We start from the raw sequence: 20,965 nt of genomic DNA on the forward strand, positions 1-20,965 counted from the left end.
AAATTTACTTCCACTCAAAACAAAAAATTAACAACTCTTTTATATTTTTTTGCCTACATTTCTTTAAAATTTTTGGAGCTTTCAAAAGCTTTCATTTTGCAGTATTTCTCTTAACAGTTGATCTCTTTTTTTTTTTTTATAAAAATATACCTCCTGTGAATTTTTCATTGCTAGTAAAAGTAAAAAAAAAAAAAAAAAAATCACTTGGCTATGGAAACATGTTTTGGTGGAAAGTTTTAAACAACTCTGTAAACTCCTGTGGAGTTTTAACTTCATTCATAAACAAGGAAACTGATGCAAGTGCCCAAGTAATGAAACGTGAATTGCCAAACCTAAGGATGTCACCTTCCCACTACAAGGCTTGTGGGTCTACAAGAAAATCACACATCCTTCAATAAGCTAAAATCCTCTTTGTATCAGGGATGTGACACAGTGAAGGTACAGTAATAATGATAACAAGCAGTAACAGCATTTACAAGGACGGTCCTGATTTTCATCCATAGATTTCAAAGGCTCTGGCTGACAAAGCATGCATGCAGTTTCTCAAACGCTCTCCTGAATCAAGACCACAAAGTTATCCAAGGTGAGCAACCCCATTTGCAGAGGTGGAAATATATACTAAAAGAATGGAAAAATGGCTCATTAAAGGTCACCCAGCAAATTAGCGGTACAGTCCAACCATCTGACTCGCAATCTTCTATCCCTTTTGCTAGACCATGCTGCCTCACTCTCAACTGCATGAGAGTTAGTTCTAGCATCACTTCTGTACAGCGTTCTCTGCCGTGCCATCTTTCACACCGCACAGAGACGTGCCAGTGCATCCAGGACGTAAAAGGCTTGAGCATGCCGTTTACATTTGTGTGAGGGCTAAGTTACAGGTAGAACACTTATTTATTAAATGTAGTTTCTTAAAAGGTTAGGGTATGAAAGATGGGAGACCGTGTCTGCCTTTCTCTTCACCAGTGACACACTTCACCTCCTTCTGTGTTTTTATTAGCTGGTATTCACAATACATCAGCGACAGCTATGATGAAACCAGTGGCAGATTTCAGAGCAAAGCAGCTGGGTCATTGTCCCATGGGTCTTGTTGCTTTGCTGCGTGAGATCTTAAAGTGACCATCACTATTTTGGCTTCTTTTTTAAAGAAGCTGAAAGGGAGGGCATGAGAGTGTTAAAAGGCAAAAGAGATGGAAAGAGATAGGGAGCGGAGGGAAAATGAGGAGACTGCTTGTGTACCACGTACAGAGCTACTTTGAAAAATTCTGAGGCATCTAAGTATCACAAACATGATCCCTGCTGTGGGCAGCTGTATGTGCGAGTGCTTTGCCCGAGGGTGTCAAATCAAATATCCACTGCTGGTTGGTACAGTACATCACTTCCCCTTGGGGATTCAGAGTGGAAAAAGAGGAAAAAGGGCGGGGGGGGGTTTTAAATACAACAAATGGAGAAAAACTTTAACAATATCTGATAAGGCTTATCATATACTGTCATCATATTTATTATGAGCAATGTAGGAGAGAGGAGAGGGAAAAGGAAAAGAAGAATAAAAGCAGACAGGTTAATGCTGAGCCTTATAAGACTTACCTGGAACCGTCTCATATCTCTTGGGTTTCCTGCTGTTTTCAAGCAATTCTGATTGCACTTGAGAAAAAATTTTAAGAAGAACCTGGAAAGATAAAGAACCACGTCACTTCTGTTAACCATAACAAAACAAGTGTTGTTATATTCTGTTTTCAAGTATACGTCATAGTGATTTACGTGATGGTGTATCAGTAGACCAGGACTGTAATAATTTATCAATACAGAAACAAAACAAACAAAACCAAACCGTAACAAACAGAAGTTAAAAAAATCAGGTAAAGTATAACCAATGTGACTGTAATCCACTCTGAGCTGGGCTGCTATCTGGTATAAGTCAACATATCTACTCTGATTTATGCCCGTTTCCTCACTGCATGTGTGACCACACGATTTTAGTCTCTTTCTTTATCTCTCCCTTGCATACAAGGTCTTTCTTTCGCTGTCTGAAGGGATTTTCCGTGAAACAATACAGAAGGATAACATTATTGTAAAAACTACAAAAACCAACAGGGCAACTCTGAAGCAGATAAGCCTTGAAACTACTTAGAATGTATTAAAAAACAGAAACAAATACAGCTCCCAGAAGAAGCTGATGAGATTTCATCATGACGATGTTTTTAGTTATTAAGATTTCAGTAACTAAAGCAGAGAAGCAGAACTGCCAAGAGTCCGGATTATAATCTTACACAGATTTTGAGAGACGATAACACAAACACAACCTGAAGTAATACATGACAGCTCATGCTGTCCAAGCAGATAAACCTATTAACATTGTACAAAGTTCTCGAGCCAATTATTTTTGCCCTGTCACATATGCCTATCTTTATGTGTTATTATTCTGTAGAGTTTAGCTTGTCATGTACACAAGTTGAATCTTCAGCATGCTTGATTGGCTTACCCAGCACTATGCACTAGAGCATATAGATTTTACAGTTTAGAAATACTAGGCGGGCATTTTTCTGTAACCTTTTCCACAAAATTTTGTGTCAAATCCAGGGAACAGAGGATTCATCCCTTTGTTATCTCATTTAATCTGGTTAAATTTGTGAATTTCAGAGGTAAAGAAACTACACAAAAAATCATAGTTGTTGGATTAAAAACCAAACAAGCATGTCTTCAAAATTCAGACATAACAGGCAAGAAATTTTTTTGGCATCCTCTATCGCAAGTGAAAATATTTTCTGTGATTCTTTTTGTTTCCATGTCGGACAAAATGGGTTTAACTGCAACAATTAAAGCTAAAAAAAAAAAATCAAAGACTTTAAAATAGATTTAGAGGGAAAAAGACTTGGATTTAAAAAAAAATAAATAGTTGAAGAATTGATTTAGAATACAAAGAACTACTTATTTATTTATTTCTCTTGCTGAGTGCTTTCCTTAAAAAAAAAAAAAAAAAAAAAAAAAAATCCGCTTTTGCAGTAAGTTAAAGTCCCAGGTGAGCCAGGCCTATTTCCCTTTCTGTTACTATGACAACGATTTTTTACCGCAGTCCCTAAGTCCCTTCAGAACTCACACATTCATGCCTTGAATTAGAACTTTAAAGGAGAAAGATGTATATTTCCTAGGGTTTACCAACAACAACAACCAAAATAGTCCTAATGCAAGACAATAAAGCAGAAATCCACTCTCCCTTGTTATTGCTACTTTCTTTGCACCACTTACATCGCGGTACTTCTCTTCCATCTGCCCCAAACATACAAAGAAATATCGAAGGATCTGATCCATTTGTGTTGCCTGAACAAACAAAACCCTTCAAAAACCTCACGACAATTGAACCCACAAAAACCCCCCAGATAACGTCATATAAAATGACTGTCACAAAATACATCCTTCCAGCAAGCTTTTTAAATTAAAATGGTCCTTTTTTTCCTTAAATCTCTCACAAACATTTTAAAAATATCTAAAATATTTATTTTGTCTGTGCGTGCATTTTGCAGACTGTTATTTTTATCGCCATCGTTCCTTCTCATTTATGGCTTAAAGAGCTCACTGGTTCTTCTTGCGGCACAGATTAGGGTGAAAGTACAGCGTCCTGCTGCGGTCTCTCTACACGTTGGCATTCAGGTTCAGCGGGAGAGATGTGTCGGTGCTCGGCTGTCAGAGGGCAACTTCTGTGAACACAGCCCTGGTCACCTCCTTGTATTCTGAACTAAAAATCCTACAGAACTTCATGCCTCAGGAGTAGCACTGAGTGAATATATTCTATCAAATAAGTCTTATTGACTCCTCATGCTAAAACCTGTGACCTCTTTTATTTGAATGATTCGGTAAGCAAGATTTTATCTGTACGAATGTTTTCAGAAGGAAAAATACTATGCATGCCGGCACACTCAAAGATTCACAGGAGAGTGCGAGCCAGAAATGTTACTCACAAACACTCCTTTTTATCCTGCCCTCTTCTTACAGACACAAAAAAATATTTGCAGATATATAAACAGCTTATGTTACTGAGATCTACCTATGGAAGGAAAAACTGCATAACGGAACCAAACTATGTAATGAAACCAAGGCAAGTAACTTTTACATGAAAATCAATGAGCCACTGGCTAACTGACTATTCTGGAGGATAACTGAAAACAAAAATCCACAAAAAGTTGTTACTTTCAAGGAAAAATAAAAATATCAAATTAATCGAGAGAATGTCCGGTTTCCTTTTTAAATTTTTTAAATGCTTGCATCCCTGTTCATCTAGATGAGAAAAATTATCAACATCAACTAAAGAATGAAGAAAATCAGAGCAAAGAAAGGTGCCTGTAAGAGAACTCGCTGCGTCAGCTGAACTGACTTTGGGAAGAGCTAAGATACTGCGGTACTGTATGTTACACAAACCCCTAAAAGGCAGATACAGAAAGGTAAAAATTCTAAATGTATGTTTAACAGTATTTGTGACTGAACTCTGCAACACTGCATGGCAATGAACTAAATTCATATTTTCTGCTAAACATCTCCAGAAAATGGGGGTTCAGATACCCAGCAAATGTAAATCAGCAGCATGTGTGAAAATTAACTTGGATTTCAATTAGATCTGTGCTGACTCATACCAACGGGTGTATCGTCTATTAAAAATACACAGACAACAAAACTCTCCTTCTGAGCTGCCTGCTTCCTACAAGATGCAGAGCATTCTCATCATCCACCAACTGCTTTGCAATAAACAGCATTCACCATGCAAATGCACGGAGCTTTAGGGTATTTAGCCAGGATATTTAACCAACAGCAATTTTGGGAGTCCCACTTGAGACAAAGGTGCCTGACTTTCTGGAATTGCTGAGCACCTCAGCTGCTGAAAATTGCGCACCTTTAAGATATCACAAAATGGGCATCAGTAATTCCTCATCTCACTTTTGAAAGTGCTGGCTTTGGTTTTTAGCACTTAAGCATTGTGGCAGTATTCATAGATATTGCCAAAAGATTTGTAGTTTCTTCGGAGCTCACTGGATATGCTGCATTAAGACAGTTTTCCCTCCCATCACCCTGGATTTAGATTTAGTTTTATTTAGATTCACACACAAGAATTGCTATCTTTCCTCTAGGTGAACCACATCTCTTTTTCTCCTTTCAGAGTTTCTCCAGTCAAATTTTAGCTGCAACTGGGCATCTGCATGAAGTATTTGGTAGGTTGTTATATATACATATATATTTTAAGTGGTTGCATCTGGGAAAGGCATTAATATTTATTGCAGCATTAGAATAAAAATGACTTGGGGGGAGCAAAGAGGATGGAAGGTTTAGCACTAAATGAAGCTGATTTAGGGGTAACAGGAGAATTACAGAAAGGCTTTATTAATTTTTTTAAATGAGAACCTTTAGCCAGTTTTTGGCCTTAACCTACACATACATCAAAAAAATAAACGCCAGAATTTAAAAAAATTAGCTCATTTTCATGTTTCTTAGCTGGCCTTTGTTCCTTGCTATGGACAGCATTAGCTATGAGTTTAGCAGATAACTCTGATTCCAGCCAAGCAGAGAGAGCATGGCCCAGTCATCTCATAGATCAACATCTAAGGCCGCTGGGGGAAAACCTAAATACTTTTGAATGACTGCCACTAAAAATTCTGGCATTGCTATAGAAAACCTGATTAACTTAATGCACAGACATAAAATTAATTAAGATATAACTATAGACTTATCTTTTTTTTCCTATTGCCTTTCCTCATATAGTTGAGCTTTCTATCTATAGACTGATACACTTGCAAGAAGTCTCCAAAATGCCACCTTAAATATAACTCCCTCTTTTAGGATTTAGAGGGAGCTATTTTAAAAGTTACTGCTCCTCCTACTGCAAGTTACCATCATGCCAGGGAGTTAGGCAGATGAATCACTTAAGTGCCCCTTTTTCACTTCACTACAAAGACAGCTGTGTTATCTCAGCTATTTTTCAGCCATACTATGAGCAATCCTATCTGACTTTGTGGGAAAGCAGACCGGGAGCACTCATACAACCCATAATACAGTTGAGAGACAGCAGAACAAATTCCCCTGCAGAGGGCTGTCAATGGACAGTGAGAAAGGGTAAGGGCAAAGTAAGTAAGGTCTCGCATCTCTCAAGCTCTTTCCAAAGCAATTGCTGACCCACACTCCCACCTTGTCTGTGTATGCCTATATTATTAGGTTCTGTACCTACCTGAGGCAACTTAAAAATGTGGCTACAACTAGAAAGCATGTTCCACACCTCTGAGAGTGTTCATCCTCCATCTTGGATGACTGAGAAGAAACTTAATCAAATCCTGTTGGAGTCAGAAAAAAAAAAATCTTTCTTGTGGCTTCAACAGGACTAGACAGAAGCCCTAAAGAGCAGTCCCACATGCAACAGAAGGTGTAGTTTAAAAAAAAAAAAAAAAAAAATCCATTAATGTTTTTTTTAAACTCTGCCTCAAGACCTGGGACTGATTAGTCTCACCACATGGAACCACAGAAATAGATAATATGCTTTGTGCTTTTATAGTGTCATTCTATGGGACTTAAACTTCAATTAATTCTGCCTCACAAAACCCCTCTGCAGCAGGTGGTGTAACTCACCATTTTACAGGCAAAGATGCCAGGGCCTGGAAACTGGGAGGGAATTGCTCCCCATCACATCGCAGGTCTGTCACAGAGCTGGGACTAGGACTCACGATCTCCTGACTCCTGGTTCTACATCTTAACTAACCTTCCTATCCACCTTTTGTGCTTTCTTAAAATACAGGTACAGAATCAAGAGAGATAATATTGTTTTTATCTTGTGAGCAGCCTCTGGATACACTTCGAAAATATCCCCTGTCAAGCAACTACTGAGATAATCCTGTGTTGTTTGGGTTACTGTAGAATTTGGATTCATGGCCCCAGTCATTTTTTGGCATGAGAACATGCCTACCACCTAGTATGATTATGTTCACCAGCAAATCCTACGATGCTACAACCTAATGAAAATATAAAGATATGGTGGCGTTCTGCTTAAATAATTAAAGTGCTTCCAAAAAGTCACAAAGTGTACAAACAAAAACTAGAACCTGTTATGAATATCTTTGCTCCAGTTAAACAATATTAAGATTAAATATACTATGAACTGCAAAAGTATCATTACCAGTGAGGGCCTAACTCCAACTCCATCAAAGCTAGGAAATTCTGAGATCAGGGTCTCCCATCCTCCCCTCGACTCACCCATGTGTGTCTTGGCATTGCAAACTCTGAGATAAGTGTGACAAGTAACCCTACCCGATGCCACAGCATGACAAAGTAGAAGGCTTTACTTGAAATTGCGTCCTTTCAAAGGGACTAGGTCAGATTCTGCACATACATTTGAAGGTCAGTGTTTAAAATCAATTAATTGCATTTATTTGATATCATCATCTTGATTTTAATGAATACCACGGTAGAAGACTTCTTTATAATCTGAATATTTATCTCTGGAGTAATTTTGTTCTATTATGTCAGTGTGTATTATTAGGGAGCTGATGAGAAAATTTCCTGCTCTTTTCCAGCAGTTATAGTCAATGTGGGATCAGGCATTGCACAAAGGCATTCTAAATGAACACACAACTTAGACTGTGTGAGAAATGAGTGAGGTTATTACAATAATCCAGAGTATTTATATGATACTCCACAAACAGCAGCTAATTAATCTTCACAAAACTCCTGTGCATAAAGTGTGAACCCAGTTTAACAAATGTGAAAACCAACATATGTAGGTCAAAAGACTTTTCTGAGTTTGTCAGAGATTTACTGTGAGAGAAGGGAGCAGGAGTCAGGTGATACGAGGTCCCAAGCCTAGGCCAGAAGAGAAGTTGGCTGTTCATTTGTCACTTGTTTTTTAATAGAAAGACTCCAGCTGCACCAAAAACCACACATGAGCATTATGCCTGCTACTCCTGCCCCCAACAAGGTCCTCGCTGCCTGACGGAAAAACGAGAAACTCTTCTCTACCCTCTTGCCTTAATTCAAAGTAAATCCTTCAGTTATGGGACCACCAATCTGGTTAGACTTCTCTCCAGCTCCACACTTCGGCACCCAGAGGACAACCAGTCTGTGCAAGAGAATTGCTCAGCCTGGCGTGAGAGATGAGTTAGATGTATGCCAGCCTAAGGGAGACAGAGTAAGTAATCCTTTGAGGTCCCTTCCTCATAAATCTCTATGATTCTTATCTTTACGCGTCCACCTATACTTTCTGCTACATGCAGGCCCTTACATTGCCATTACATCTTCCTCCTCATCTCACCTCTCTGATTGTCTCTCAGCTTCTAGGCACTGATCCTGATCCCTTTCTACAGGAATTTTTTTCCTGCGCTCTACATTTCTTTTCCAGCTTTGAAATAGATGTTTGCCAAGGTAAAGTCCACTTCTACAGAGGTCTAAAGAGCACAGTTCAGGAGTAACTGCACTGATGTTAGCAGAATTGTAATGGCAAAAGTGAAGCTGGCTTCAAGATGTGAGGCTTTTGTGTATTTGTACTTGTTTTATTAATTCAAGGTGGTTTGGACCAAATCTACAGGACACAAAGATCCTTTGCACTGAGGAGAGTCTAGGTCAGAAGTTTTCTGTTTAGGCCCATCTTTATTATTAAATTAATATTTAATCAATCAATATCAGCATGCTCATTCCAAGATGCTCGCAATGCAAAGCATATGAAGACATGCAGATCAGATAAGTGTAATAGAGAACAGGTGGAATTAGTGCTTTTATTTTAAAAAAGGAGAAAAGCTCAAAAAGGACTTTAAAATGCCACAAGACATTGTATCCCTCAAATAAATTGGAAACATCAGATAATTTTAAGTATCAAAACAATTCAGTTTTCCAAGGCTAACAGTCTAGTATCATTTACCAACATCTACTGTTCAACATCCTGCTTGCTTTCTCCCACACTTAGTCAATCACTCCAATTTAGATTTTAAGTTTAAAGTTTAAGTTTTGATGTGGGACCATTATTTAGGGCCTCTTTTTCTATGCCTAGTATCAGACCTGAAACACCACCTGGAAACACTATAGGAAGGCAGAAGACTATTACTATTAAGTGTCTGATTTGTACAGCCTCTGACCCCTTGCAGCACCGAGCTCAGAAAAGCTAACACTAGAGATGGATGTGAAAAATGGAACAAAAAAAGGTTAATGAGTCAACTAATGCAGGCCGACAGTTTAGACTACCTTAAAAGTCAGCCTTAAAATTAAAGGATGGCAGTACCCATCTTAACACTGCTTGTAATTATGATTTGTTTGCCATGCCAAGAGGTCCTCCTAATCACACTTGGGAAAGGAACACTCTATGCAATGTATTAAAGATGATACAGGATGAAAGTACTGGTATCCTATATTTCAGATGGATCAAGAAGAACATTGCACCTTGAGTCCACAGCAATGGTTGGACCTGAATTCATGTCTGACTCCCAGTCTCATGCCTTAACCATAGGACAATTCTTCCTCAAATATCCCATTTCTCTGCAGCCGAGAACATCGTATTTTTCTCTGCCCTATATCTACTGGCTTTTAAGAGCTTAGTTTCCAAACTAATACTAACTGAATGTAAACCTACAATATGTCATCCAAACCCAAAACATGTCAGTAAACTTGATATTTACATTCTGTACATTTTCCAGCTTCTGCCCAATTTCCATCTCTAAAGTAGATTCTGTTCCAGTCTTTCTGAGCAGCAGCAGACACACACATCCACAACTGCAATTCACACTCAGTTGGTAAATGCTTATTCTGTCTTGCAAAATGATCCCATTTTCAAGAAACAAGGGTTGGGGGAGAGTGCACTGCCGGTTATACAGACAGTCATTTCTCGGTGCTGAATGTAGTTATTTGGCATGGCCACATTTGCTAGGAAAAAAAAAAATCTCCAAGGAAAACCTCCTTGTTTGTGCACTCTGATGAAAACCTGACACCATTAATGAAAATAATAATTGAACTCTATGGGTTCGAATTGAAAATGAAACACAACACTAACAGCGTGTTTGTAATTGCAATTGTTCTCCAAAAAGTCTTCGGAGGACTCTTTGCAATCTGAACAGTTCCCCCTTTTCCTTTGGGTTTTCCTCCTTCCTCCCACACCAAAACTTTCCAGTAACTTAGAAGACAATGGCTAAAAGCTTATTTATACTGTAAGATCCATGTTATTCATGCCATTTGGCACAGGACCAAATGCCATAGCATAATCAAAAGTCAATAGGCAGGGAGGTAATAGAGTAGAGGATTGGGCTGACGGGCTGTTGAAAGGGATGTTCAGATAATATTCCCTGGTTTATTACAGTATCTATGGGCTCCAACTGTGCTAAGCATTGCACAGTCACATTGTGAAATTGTTATTGGAGAAAAGATACACGAAGGACAGGAGGAAAGGCAGGCTTTTATACACATTTCACCGATGGAGAAGTCAAGGCACCTAGAAATTAAGTGACTTACCCCACAGCATAGATCAAGTTGCTCTTCCAGCCAAGAACCACATACCATTCCTGCAAGTCCATGTTTGTGATTTTACTGGTTCTTTTTAATAGTGACAAAAATTTCATAAAGTTCATTGCCTTAGAACATAACACCCAGCTGGATTTTGAAAACACGGCCAAATTCTTCTTCATTACACTTATCTCAGCCTCAGCAGCAAACATGGTTTGGTGCTGGACTATATCACACAAACAGGCCTGCTGATGCTCTGCAATACTGGCTAAGTCTATTCATTCTTTGGTATCGCTTTGTCCTTATAACTCTACACAGGTGCAAATTTAACTCAAGTTCTACTTTGCAAACCCTACGGATCCCAGAAAAGGCTTACATAGGTGTTAAATGAGCACAGAATCCGATCCCCACTCATTTTTGTTCCATACCCAGAGAAACCGAGAAACCTATGATTCCTGTATCTTTTGACTCGTCTATCCTCTTACGCCACCACTCTCAAAAAATATCTGTCTATTGAGCCATGCTAGGCTGAACAGTGAGCACCAATTACACCAATGGCCTTTTTGCTGCTGATGGGTCTGCTGGTTTTTACTATTTCTGCCAGATGGCAGAGGCCGGCACATAAAAAACTCTGTACCCTGCAGTTAATGCAGAACTTGGTAATAACTTTCGAGTGACTCCAAGGGATCAGAAAGTTGCGCTGATGCGAACGTTAGAGACGGAACCAAGGTTAGACACCTATTTTACACCTGCCAGAGTGGATATCACTCAGCTGAAAGCTCTCACTCATTTATGAAGGCAAGAGTATTGCCTGTCCCTAAACTGTTTTTGTATAGAATGAACATGCATTCATTTGCTAAAAAGGCAAATTTACATCCCAGCAACTTGGATCCATACACATTTTGCCTCCTCTCTTTTCTGAGGTCTATTCAGTTGGTAGATTTGCACCTATTGTACTTCTGGGTCTAGTCACAGATGACCTTGAATCTGAACATTGGTGTAACATTATATTCCTATGACAGATTTATAGATTGGCAGATAGGGGTGCATTCAGTGCATTCCTTCCCTAAGACAGGACAGCATCCAATGTTTGTTAGCATCATTAAACTAAAACTGACTTTTCACCTGCTCCCATACCATATGCAGCTGCAAATTTTTAAATTAAACTATGAAGCCATGCATAAATTTACATATATTACAGACTAGCCTCTCCATTTAACATGCAAATGTACTCCAATGTTTCAGAACACCTTCTGTCGCTAATTAATTTGCTGAATTATAATTAGACTAATCCTGCATAATTAATAAGCACAGATTTTTTTTTAATTTCTAAGCAGCTTGATGAGATCATTCACTTCCTTCTATAAACTGCTAAGTAACTGTTAAAAAAAATCTGGAAAGAACATATGTGAAAAGGTATGTTTGATGTCGCATACAAATTTAAACTAGCGGGCGAGCTTCAAGAAAGTCAAGATTAATATAGGTATACGGTTGAAGCAAAGAGACCGTCAACACATTATTTTCAGGGGCAAGGACCAAGATCTTCTGTCTATTTTATTCCTCTTGCTTTTACCCATCGGACCTTCCAAGATCATAGACTGAGACAGAAAAGGATTACAGAACCGTATGTAGCATTAGGAGATGTTATGATATTAACACACCGTTGTATATCAAAACACTCTCCCTGTACATGCTGTGTGTGGATAAGCTCCTTTGATGGTATTTGGAATTGTTTTCATTTCGGCTGCCAAAACCAACGGAGATCATTCTAGTGAAACAATTAAGTGCTATTAGCACTGGATTCATTCTCTAATGATTAAAATGAAGGGTCTTGCTTTAATGTTGAAGAGCTTGGATTCAGAGAAATATGCATACCGATACATTTTTTAAAATGTGCAGTGTTACAGGCTGTAGACTAGGGAGTCTACTCCTGATGCACAAAGCAACCCTTGTGCATGAAACAGCCAAGTCCTAAGATCTCACCCAGCAATTTAATCGTGCAAAGAGGGAAAGAGCATCCAGAATATCACAGGATATTTTGCAAACAAGAATGCAAACAATAACATGAGTGTATTACATTTATAAACTTCTACACATACTGTCTGTAATCTCATTTGCTAATTACTGTATTTATTTATATACTTTTTGATGTATATTTCAGCTCTATTGCTAACATCCTTGTTTAGTCTTCACTTCGATCTTTCTCAAATGCAGCACCCACCAATATCGCTGGGTGTTTGCTTCAATTGAGAGTAAGCAAAATCTGGAACAAGACCTCATAATTCAACCCAAACAAAGGAAGCAAGAAGAAAAAAATGAATTCCTATACTAGGAGATTGCTGAACCACTTAAAGCCTTCAAGTGTGGCTTGTCTACTACAAACAATATATATAAAATACTTAGCAGACACTTCTGCCTGAAGTCTCTGTTGTTTTTTTATTAATTTGGACAAGTGCCCTTCTTCAGATAAATATATTGTTTAGGTTGACTTGGGTTCTGTATATCCATGCATAAATAGAAAATGTAAAAGGGACCCAGCTTACACGGGACAGGTTCTCGGCACTGTACGCTAACCAAGCCACTTTCTAGTATTTCCTACTGGACAGTCAATGGGAAATCACTTTTTTTTTTAAAGAAAGCAAAAGCAACAACTTTTTTGCCCAAGGAAGACTGGAAATTATCCTGCTGTGCTTTAACTCATCGTAGACCTCCTCAGAAAAGATAGGTGCTTGTGAATGGCACATGTTTAACAAAGACCTCTCTTTAGGATAAGAAACACCATCTCAAAAATACAGAAGAATTGCACACTTGGAATCCCAACCACTCACAAAGCATAGCAATACCAGGAGACCTATTCGTTGTAGCACATTACCATGGGATGAAAGGACTCCAAACACAGAATAGCTCTTCTAATAATTCTGTGTAACATACCTACAGACAGCCCCAATATACGTTGTTTTCCTAATAGCCACTGAACATATCACCAGATGACAAGGGAAGCTAAAGAGGAACTAAATGAGTAATATAAACAGAAAACATCTTTCTGTCTCATACATCTCTATTTCTTATCTTCCTATGCCACAGCTCAGCAGAAAGAAAAGATGTAATGAGTTTAAAAAAAAAAAAAAAAATACAGGACTGGGTCTGTATTTTTCCTCTCCTCGTTTCTGCCTGCACCTCATTTTGAACCATGGATGAATTGGCCCAAAGATATATAGGTCACATGGCTGAGGCAGAAATAGAATCTGCATCTCCAGAGCCACAGTGCTGGGTACATGAGCGAGTCACTGAAATTATTTAAAGCTCTTCTTCGTTTGTCAGAATGAGATACTTTGCAGCCACAGCATATGGCCAAAACCAAATGTCAGCATCCACATCTTTCAGAAGATTTCTAATGTCCAGGGCTTCCTACCATTTCGCAATTCTTTGACCATGGAATTTGCCAATACTGATATGCTTTTGCACTTTGTTGTTTCAACTCCTAAAAAAAGATCACATATGTGCATGTATGCCTATGTAGAGAGAGATAATTTTGCTTTAAAGAGAAAAATTCTGAACTCTGAAGCCCACCTTTTTCTATGTTTTAGTATAGCACCTCCTCAGAAATCAACTAATTTTCTAAAGGAAAAGAGTTAACATTTTAGACATATATGCACCATCTTGTATTTATGAGGAATATGAAAATTTCTAGTGTGCAGCAAATTAATAAATTTAAAATGATTCCACCTTTCACACCAAACATTTCATTCATCTCTGCTTACTAGCCTCCAAATTTAATTAACCTTTTCAGTACCCTTTGATGTAGCACATATGTGCCAGAGGCCAAAAAAGAAGCAGCATTTTGGGGTATGAACTCTGTTAATTGGCAATGGGTGAGCCTCAAATGAGACAGCAGTTTAATTTGAAGAACCTCCCCACAGTGCCTTTCCAGGACCTTAATACGGGGCTGCAGTGAAAGTGCAGGGTGGTGGTGAGCAGAACATGGGCAAATCTACTTCCCTTCACTTTAGTATCTCTGCTGGGATTGACACTCAAGGGGACTTGACCTTGCCTGTTTTGACTCCTCAGTTATTTCAGAGCAACTGTCTTACCCTAAGAAGTTATGATGATTACGAAGATACACAGCAAGATAAGATATGTTTTCAGTGGGCTCAGTATGAAGCCCTTTAGAAAAAACACTGTATTAAGTCACACTGTACTAAAAACTCTGTACTGAGCTGCACATCTCCAGAATCCAATGGGTCCAAACACCGGCATGCAATTTCTCTGGGCTCACGATTCAAAACCGTGACTATACATGCACACCCCACACACAAGCTCAAAGCACAGGTTTCATGCAAGAAGAGCCACTTGGTGCAACTGCACACAGCATCAAGCCTCAGTGTTCAACAGCAGCCTGGATTTTCATGAACTATATCATGAAAGCCATGCTCTTTTAAAGAGTCTTAGATTGGGCACCCAGAAATCAAGACAAGGTAAAATTCAAACACTTGGGCAATCAGTTCGCTATAAACTCATGGCTGCAGCAAGTTATTTTGCCTCTGGCAAATACTTTATGCTACAGGAGAAATTGCTTCTCTTCACTCCATCCCTCTCTCTCTCACATGCGCATACAGAGACGCACCCCAAGTTGACTGTGCAGTGATGTTAACAGGAGAGGAAAATTGCTTCCTGACCTTTCCAGTGATCAATTTACACCCTGAAGCATGAGATTGGTTTCATTTTCGTGTGTATATGTAATACCTATTCCCACATCACTTCAGACAATGCAAAATTTGCCGTTCACTTGAGCGGGTGCACATGTTCAGATCTGGTTTTAGCGGTGGCCTCCTTCAAGGCACCTATCTGGTAAGTGAGCTATTCCTTTTGCACAGCGATCGGTGCCCATGCTTTTGTGGTGAAGGTCATAGTTTTGATTTCCCCCTTGATCACCACAGCATCTCTCTGTGTATATTCATAAAGTTGTTATAGAGCTTTGTGTTCAGCTACAGAGCCCTAACCCTCTGGCTAGAGCAAAATACATTCCCGGGGCTTCTGTAAGAGATCCTAAGTTAACACTTCGTAATTTCAGCTCCCGACCTTCCACCTAGTGAAAGCGAACAAGGCTTGTAAAATGTACCAAACGCAAAAAGCAAATATCTGATTACTGGGCCTCTTCACATGGCAGATACAGACCTGGCTTTGGACTGCATGCCCTTGAGAGGAATTGCAGGAGGCTGCAGAACGTGGACAGTCTGGGACCAGCTCTTGATTGACCAAACTTTCTATCCCTCCACCCAGCTTCTGATCACATGACTCAAGCCAATAATTAATAAATACCCTGTGTAAACAAATGGCTTCCTATACCTGACCGGCATGGTCATTCACGCACTGGGTTGTTTGTACTTATTTTTAATCTCATTATGGTAAGACTTCTGCAATGCTCTGCTTTATGAGTAGACTAATGAGCTTGTGCGAGGGCTCCAGATGTTTCCAAACGCAGTGACTATGACCTGTATTCTTCATTCACTTCAAATTCTAATATTCTTCCCTGATTTGTGGAAATCATAGGGACAGATTCAACTCGATGCTTAAGTAGATATTGCAAAAGCCAGATATGAGGCTCTTTCAAGAGTTTGGCAGTGTTAAAGCTGGATACAAACCCCATACTTAACTGACTTTGAAAGACTTCTCAGGAAGAAAATCCAATCCGCTTTATCTCTTGGAGACGTACAACATATTTTTATGCATACGTATTACATGTTTTATATGCTCCAACTGCAGGCATACACACATCCATGCAGAGCATAGATTTTAAGCCGACAGTTGGCTTATTGATTGGAAAATGTTCATGTTCTGATACTTTAAATCACAAGGTATCGTTCCAGATGCATCATCATAATGTGCTTTCTACTGAAAAAAGTCTCTTGGCAGTTCCCAACTTTAGGACTTCCTGCCCATGTCCCTGGTGCACCGAAAGGCTGATGTGTGCAGTGAATTTTGAATTTTTTCCTTCTCAAGTTCTCCTGCAGTCATAATTTCTGAAGAAAAGTTTTAGAGTGCATGCAACATTTGCTGAATGTTTTCTTCATTTATTTAATCCAGATGTTTGCATTTTAAATAATTGAAAAGCTGCTATGGTAAATAGACATCAAGGGAGGCTAATGGGAGTAGCACTGTCATTAGAAAGAACTTGTATGATGAGACATTAGACTAAGGAGTCAGTCCCTACAGTGTCAGGACAGGTTATAGGAATGAAGGCATGTAGCTTGTTGAAAAACATTACACATCAATGCAAGACCATCCATGACACTTAAAGAGACTGCTAAGCAAGGTTTAACACAAATTACACAGAACTTGTAATGAAAAGTACACTGTGAGCTTTCTCATTATAAAAGCTTATATTTATTCATATGGTTTGATTTAGTTGCACACAAAAATAAAATTTTTAAAAAAATTTTAAAAGGAATTATTTCCACTTCTCCAATTTGTAGACCCATTCACTAAGCTCATTTAACAGCAAGGGTGGTTTCTGAAGGTCCCTAATGGAGTACTGGAGTTGCTGCATAACTTTATTGTAAGTAGGGTTGTTTTGATTTAAGATTTTGAGACTGACAGTGCAATTTTCAGTCTGAGGGTACCTGGGCTCTTCTTAAAGCACTGTGAATTTGCAGCTTGACTGTTCAGCTGTCCTAATTTGTTAAACTCTTGTTCCATCTTAATTTGAACCTCCTAAAAATCAACCTTAACCTCACTTAAGTCAAGGCAGCTCAAATGGAAGTAAGATTATATGCAGGTTTGCAGTAGCTTTGTTAAACTGATTTTTTAAAATCACTTCTTAAATTACACTCCTAAAACTGAGGATAGTGACCAGCCTTGTGATCGCTGAACTTTCTAGGATTCCTTCCAGTTATTTTCCCTAAAATTTTTATAAAATACTTGCAGCCATATCTCAGCTGTGTAAACCAACACAGAAGTTGTTACACAGCTATAACGATTTGAACCAGGTAAAGACTTGCCCCATGGAAGTCAGCTACCATATATTCCCTCCCCCCTCCATGGCACAACTGTGTTTTCCCCCAATGTGCAAAAAGATCTTAATGGCTCCACATCGTGATGTAATCCCTTGTAAAGGCTCCTTTGGAGCTGTTAAGAAGTATCTACTGAAATATCTATGGAACAGTTATTTTACAGGAGTTATGGTCCACTGGGCCCCAAATCCATCTTTTGTAAGAAGCCGTCAGGAGAGAAGAAAGTGCTCCATAAAAGACCAGAAGATTTCCAAAGATGTTTTTCTCTACCAAGAAAATTAACTCTGCAAAGTTTCTTCATGCATAAATGTATAATTACATCTCTGATGAATGCTATGAAGTTGAATAGCATCCGATAAACCGTTCTGACTTGGGTTTCCACTGTGAGTGCCAGCATATGCTTCTTAAAGGGCCTGTATATAAAACTGTGCATCATTGTTTCAATAAGACAATTACAGTAACATTTGCCGTGTGAATTCTTACGGCCAAAAATTAAGTTCAATACCGAAATTTAGGGTTAAGCGGCTTTACATAGCTTACAGACACTAATTTCAGCAAAATGTGTTTTCCTGGGCACCCAGAAGAAAAATGTTGCGTCTCTTTCTAGAAGACCAGCATTTACTATAGAGATCAGCTAGAAGACTTGCACATCTTAATATACATGCTAAAAAGATGTGCCATAGCTTTGAAGCTCTTGGGGTTTAAATCTACTAATCACACTCATAAGGAATCATCAAACCAATGAATGTCAAGGCAGAAACTCTGATCTCTGCCAGGACACTTAGAGAGTTTTAGATGATTAATCAGTTGCTCTAATAATAGATCCCTCCCTTCTCTATTCCCCCTTTCCCTCTCTTCTCTGCCTTCCAAAAAAAAAAAAAAAAAAAAAAAAAAAAAAAAAAAAAAAAAAATTAGTCAACAATTTCAGTTTAAATTCTGGTTTTGCAATAATTCGGTGAATGCCAACATAATTTTTTGTTGCTTAATTAGACTACCAATTTGGAGAACAGCTTAGGAAAACATTCACTATAATTCTCAAAGTGAGGCATTAGAAACCATTTAATCTGTCCTATGTAATTACTTTGTCCTTATCTATTAGTAAGTAAAATATTAGGGGGAAAGTGTCTTTTACACACAACAGAGGGTTTCTTTCTAATAAAAAAAGACTGCTCTTTTTTTTTACTTGTTGAGTAAGCTTATATTCCTGAGCACCTGAGCAAAAATAATAGTGCAGTTATTATGTTTGGCAATGTTTTTACTTTAGCATAGAAAATGACAAAACTTTGAAAAAAGTGAAATTGTTTTTCTAAAGGGCTTTTCCTCTACCATTCACTGCCACGGTTTGGTTTGGCTCAGCGTGACTATGAATACCATTATAAGAGGCTAGACTGGCAAGCTGAGCTGGCTAACAGTTGGGGACTTGTGAACATCTTTCCCTCTTAATGACAGAAATTATTTTTACTAAGAGACTATCCAAAACGTTTAAAGAGGGATCAGGGCCTCACTGCCCCAGCAGTTATAAAAGAGCAGGAGACAGAACAGTCCCTTTCCTGAGCCTCTAGGGATCTAACAATGAGGGGAAATTGGTTCCAATACCTTGCTTCGATCCAACAAAAGTTTTTGTTTTACAAAACAATGTTCCCATCTCAGAGCATTTGCAGCTCAGTCGTTAGAGCCTGCAGCTGAAATCAGAAGTGCAAAGTGAAGCTGACTATAAGTTGTTATTCAAAAACAAAACTCTCCTGTTTAATAAACTCTCCTGGTTTCTTAGAACCAATCCTCTCACCATGAGCATTTTGTTCCTTTTTTGGGTGGGAGGGTGGTTTTCATTTTCCTACAGCATCCTGTAGGGAACTCCCTGTTTGGTCTAAACTTTGGGCTAAATGTTGCAAACTCTGCCTGTCGCAGCCTTAATGTGAATCTACCCATTTAATTAGCATCCCCAGTGGTAGTTAATATTGTTTTTGTAATAGCTGTTTACAAGAACAAATCCAACTCTGACAAACACTACCACCCCAGCTTAATTTCAAGCAGTCTTACTTGAAGTTAGCAGGAATTCTTTGATCACTGAAGTAAGACTTAATATTCTACTGTAGCCAGGGTTGTGTGAGTTCTGATATCTGCGAGCTCCAGTGCATATGCCCTGCAAACATAACGATCACCCCAAACTTTGCTCTACATTATGTTATCCCCTATGAATCACAGGAAAATACTAGATCTGACCATAAAACAGTAGCACTTGGAAGAAAATAGAATGGCATTTATGATTCAGAGCTTTTGTAATAGGAATTTGTTTGATAATCCTGGAGATCAAGGATTTGTAAACATCCTAAAAATCATCACAGCACAGTTCAAAGCTATGCGCACTTCCCAGACTTACACAGTCCAGCAATCCTCAGTACCTCCTCGGGGACAGTCAAGAACATATCCTGTTACTATACTTTCATATGCATTCTCATGGTCAGATACATACTACCCACTAATACGCACCAAGCCTTGCCCTCCTTGCCCTAGTTGAACTTCTCAACAGACAGAAAATGACTGTACAATGGGGGAAGTCTGAGACAAAACTCTCAGGCAAAAGGTACTTGAAAAGAGACGAGTAACAACAATTGCATTCACTAGAGACTGAGAATTGCTACCTAAGGGGTGAACTGGTCCAGTCTGCAGAGTACTCTTGATTATGTAACACCAATAGATGCATGACAGCGCGTTTGGTTTTTTTTAGGTCATATGACAGAAGACTATATACATATGTGAGGAAAAAAAGCGGTGATTGCTCATACAAGCGCTGAACCATGCTCCACTTACAACTGTTTATCATGAGTGTAATGAGCTCAGAACTTTCCTTTAATTTACAGTTCAAGCTCAAGACCTGAGAAAGTTGGGCTTCCAGGAGATCGCAGCGTACTTAAAATATCAAAACTAAGTAATGGTAAGGATTTCTTCCAAAAGGTACTCCTACTGCCACTAACACACACACACAGAAAAAGCTGCTGTAGTACTTGGCATCCACCAGCGTTTCACGTGTACCTCAGAGCTAAGCACAGCCTAGCCAAGGTTTGCAGAAGTGCCCAGTGATTCTATATTGAGTGCCCAGTTTGAGACATCTTCAGAAGAGCCTAATTTTTTCCAAGTACTGATCACCAGCCTCTTCAGTGTCTTAAATTTAAGATCCAACATTTCCAGACACTTTTACCCCATATTTTTGTGGCTGTTACCAGAAGAGTTCATTTTATTAACTCAAAGACACTGAATTTTTGTGTGCGTGCTTGTGTGTGTGTGCATGCAAAGAGAGAGGCTTAGAGGGTTAAGAGATATAAATCACTTCAAATTGCTACTGTAATAAATGTGGACAAAAGAATAAAATTTGTCACCAACCTAATATTACCATCAATGTTTTGTCTAGCTACATTCCTTCCAATTTAAAAACAGTTCAATACCCCTTTTACCTTCAAGTAGCAGCACTTAATAAACAGTGATGGATGCTTTTTATTCCCTTTCCCCCC

The 20,965-nt window shown here is 38.8% G+C and overlaps 1 protein-coding gene across 3 annotated transcripts in view; it reads right to left on the reverse strand.

The window, feature by feature from the left end:
* Positions 1 to 20,965, reverse strand: part of EBF2 (EBF transcription factor 2) — a 148,180-nt gene that overhangs the window by 39,080 nt on the left and 88,135 nt on the right. For all 3 annotated transcript variants that reach the window (XM_030035227.1, XM_030035228.1, XM_030035226.1), the window contains exon 7: positions 1,585 to 1,666. In XM_030035227.1, coding sequence (XP_029891087.1) covers positions 1,585 to 1,666 — 82 coding nt within the window. The remainder of the gene's footprint in view (positions 1 to 1,584; positions 1,667 to 20,965) is intronic.

The sequence above is a fragment of the Aquila chrysaetos genome, chromosome 13 (genome assembly GCF_900496995.4).
Source record: "Aquila chrysaetos chrysaetos chromosome 13, bAquChr1.4, whole genome shotgun sequence".
Taxonomy (NCBI): Eukaryota; Metazoa; Chordata; class Aves; order Accipitriformes; family Accipitridae; genus Aquila; species Aquila chrysaetos.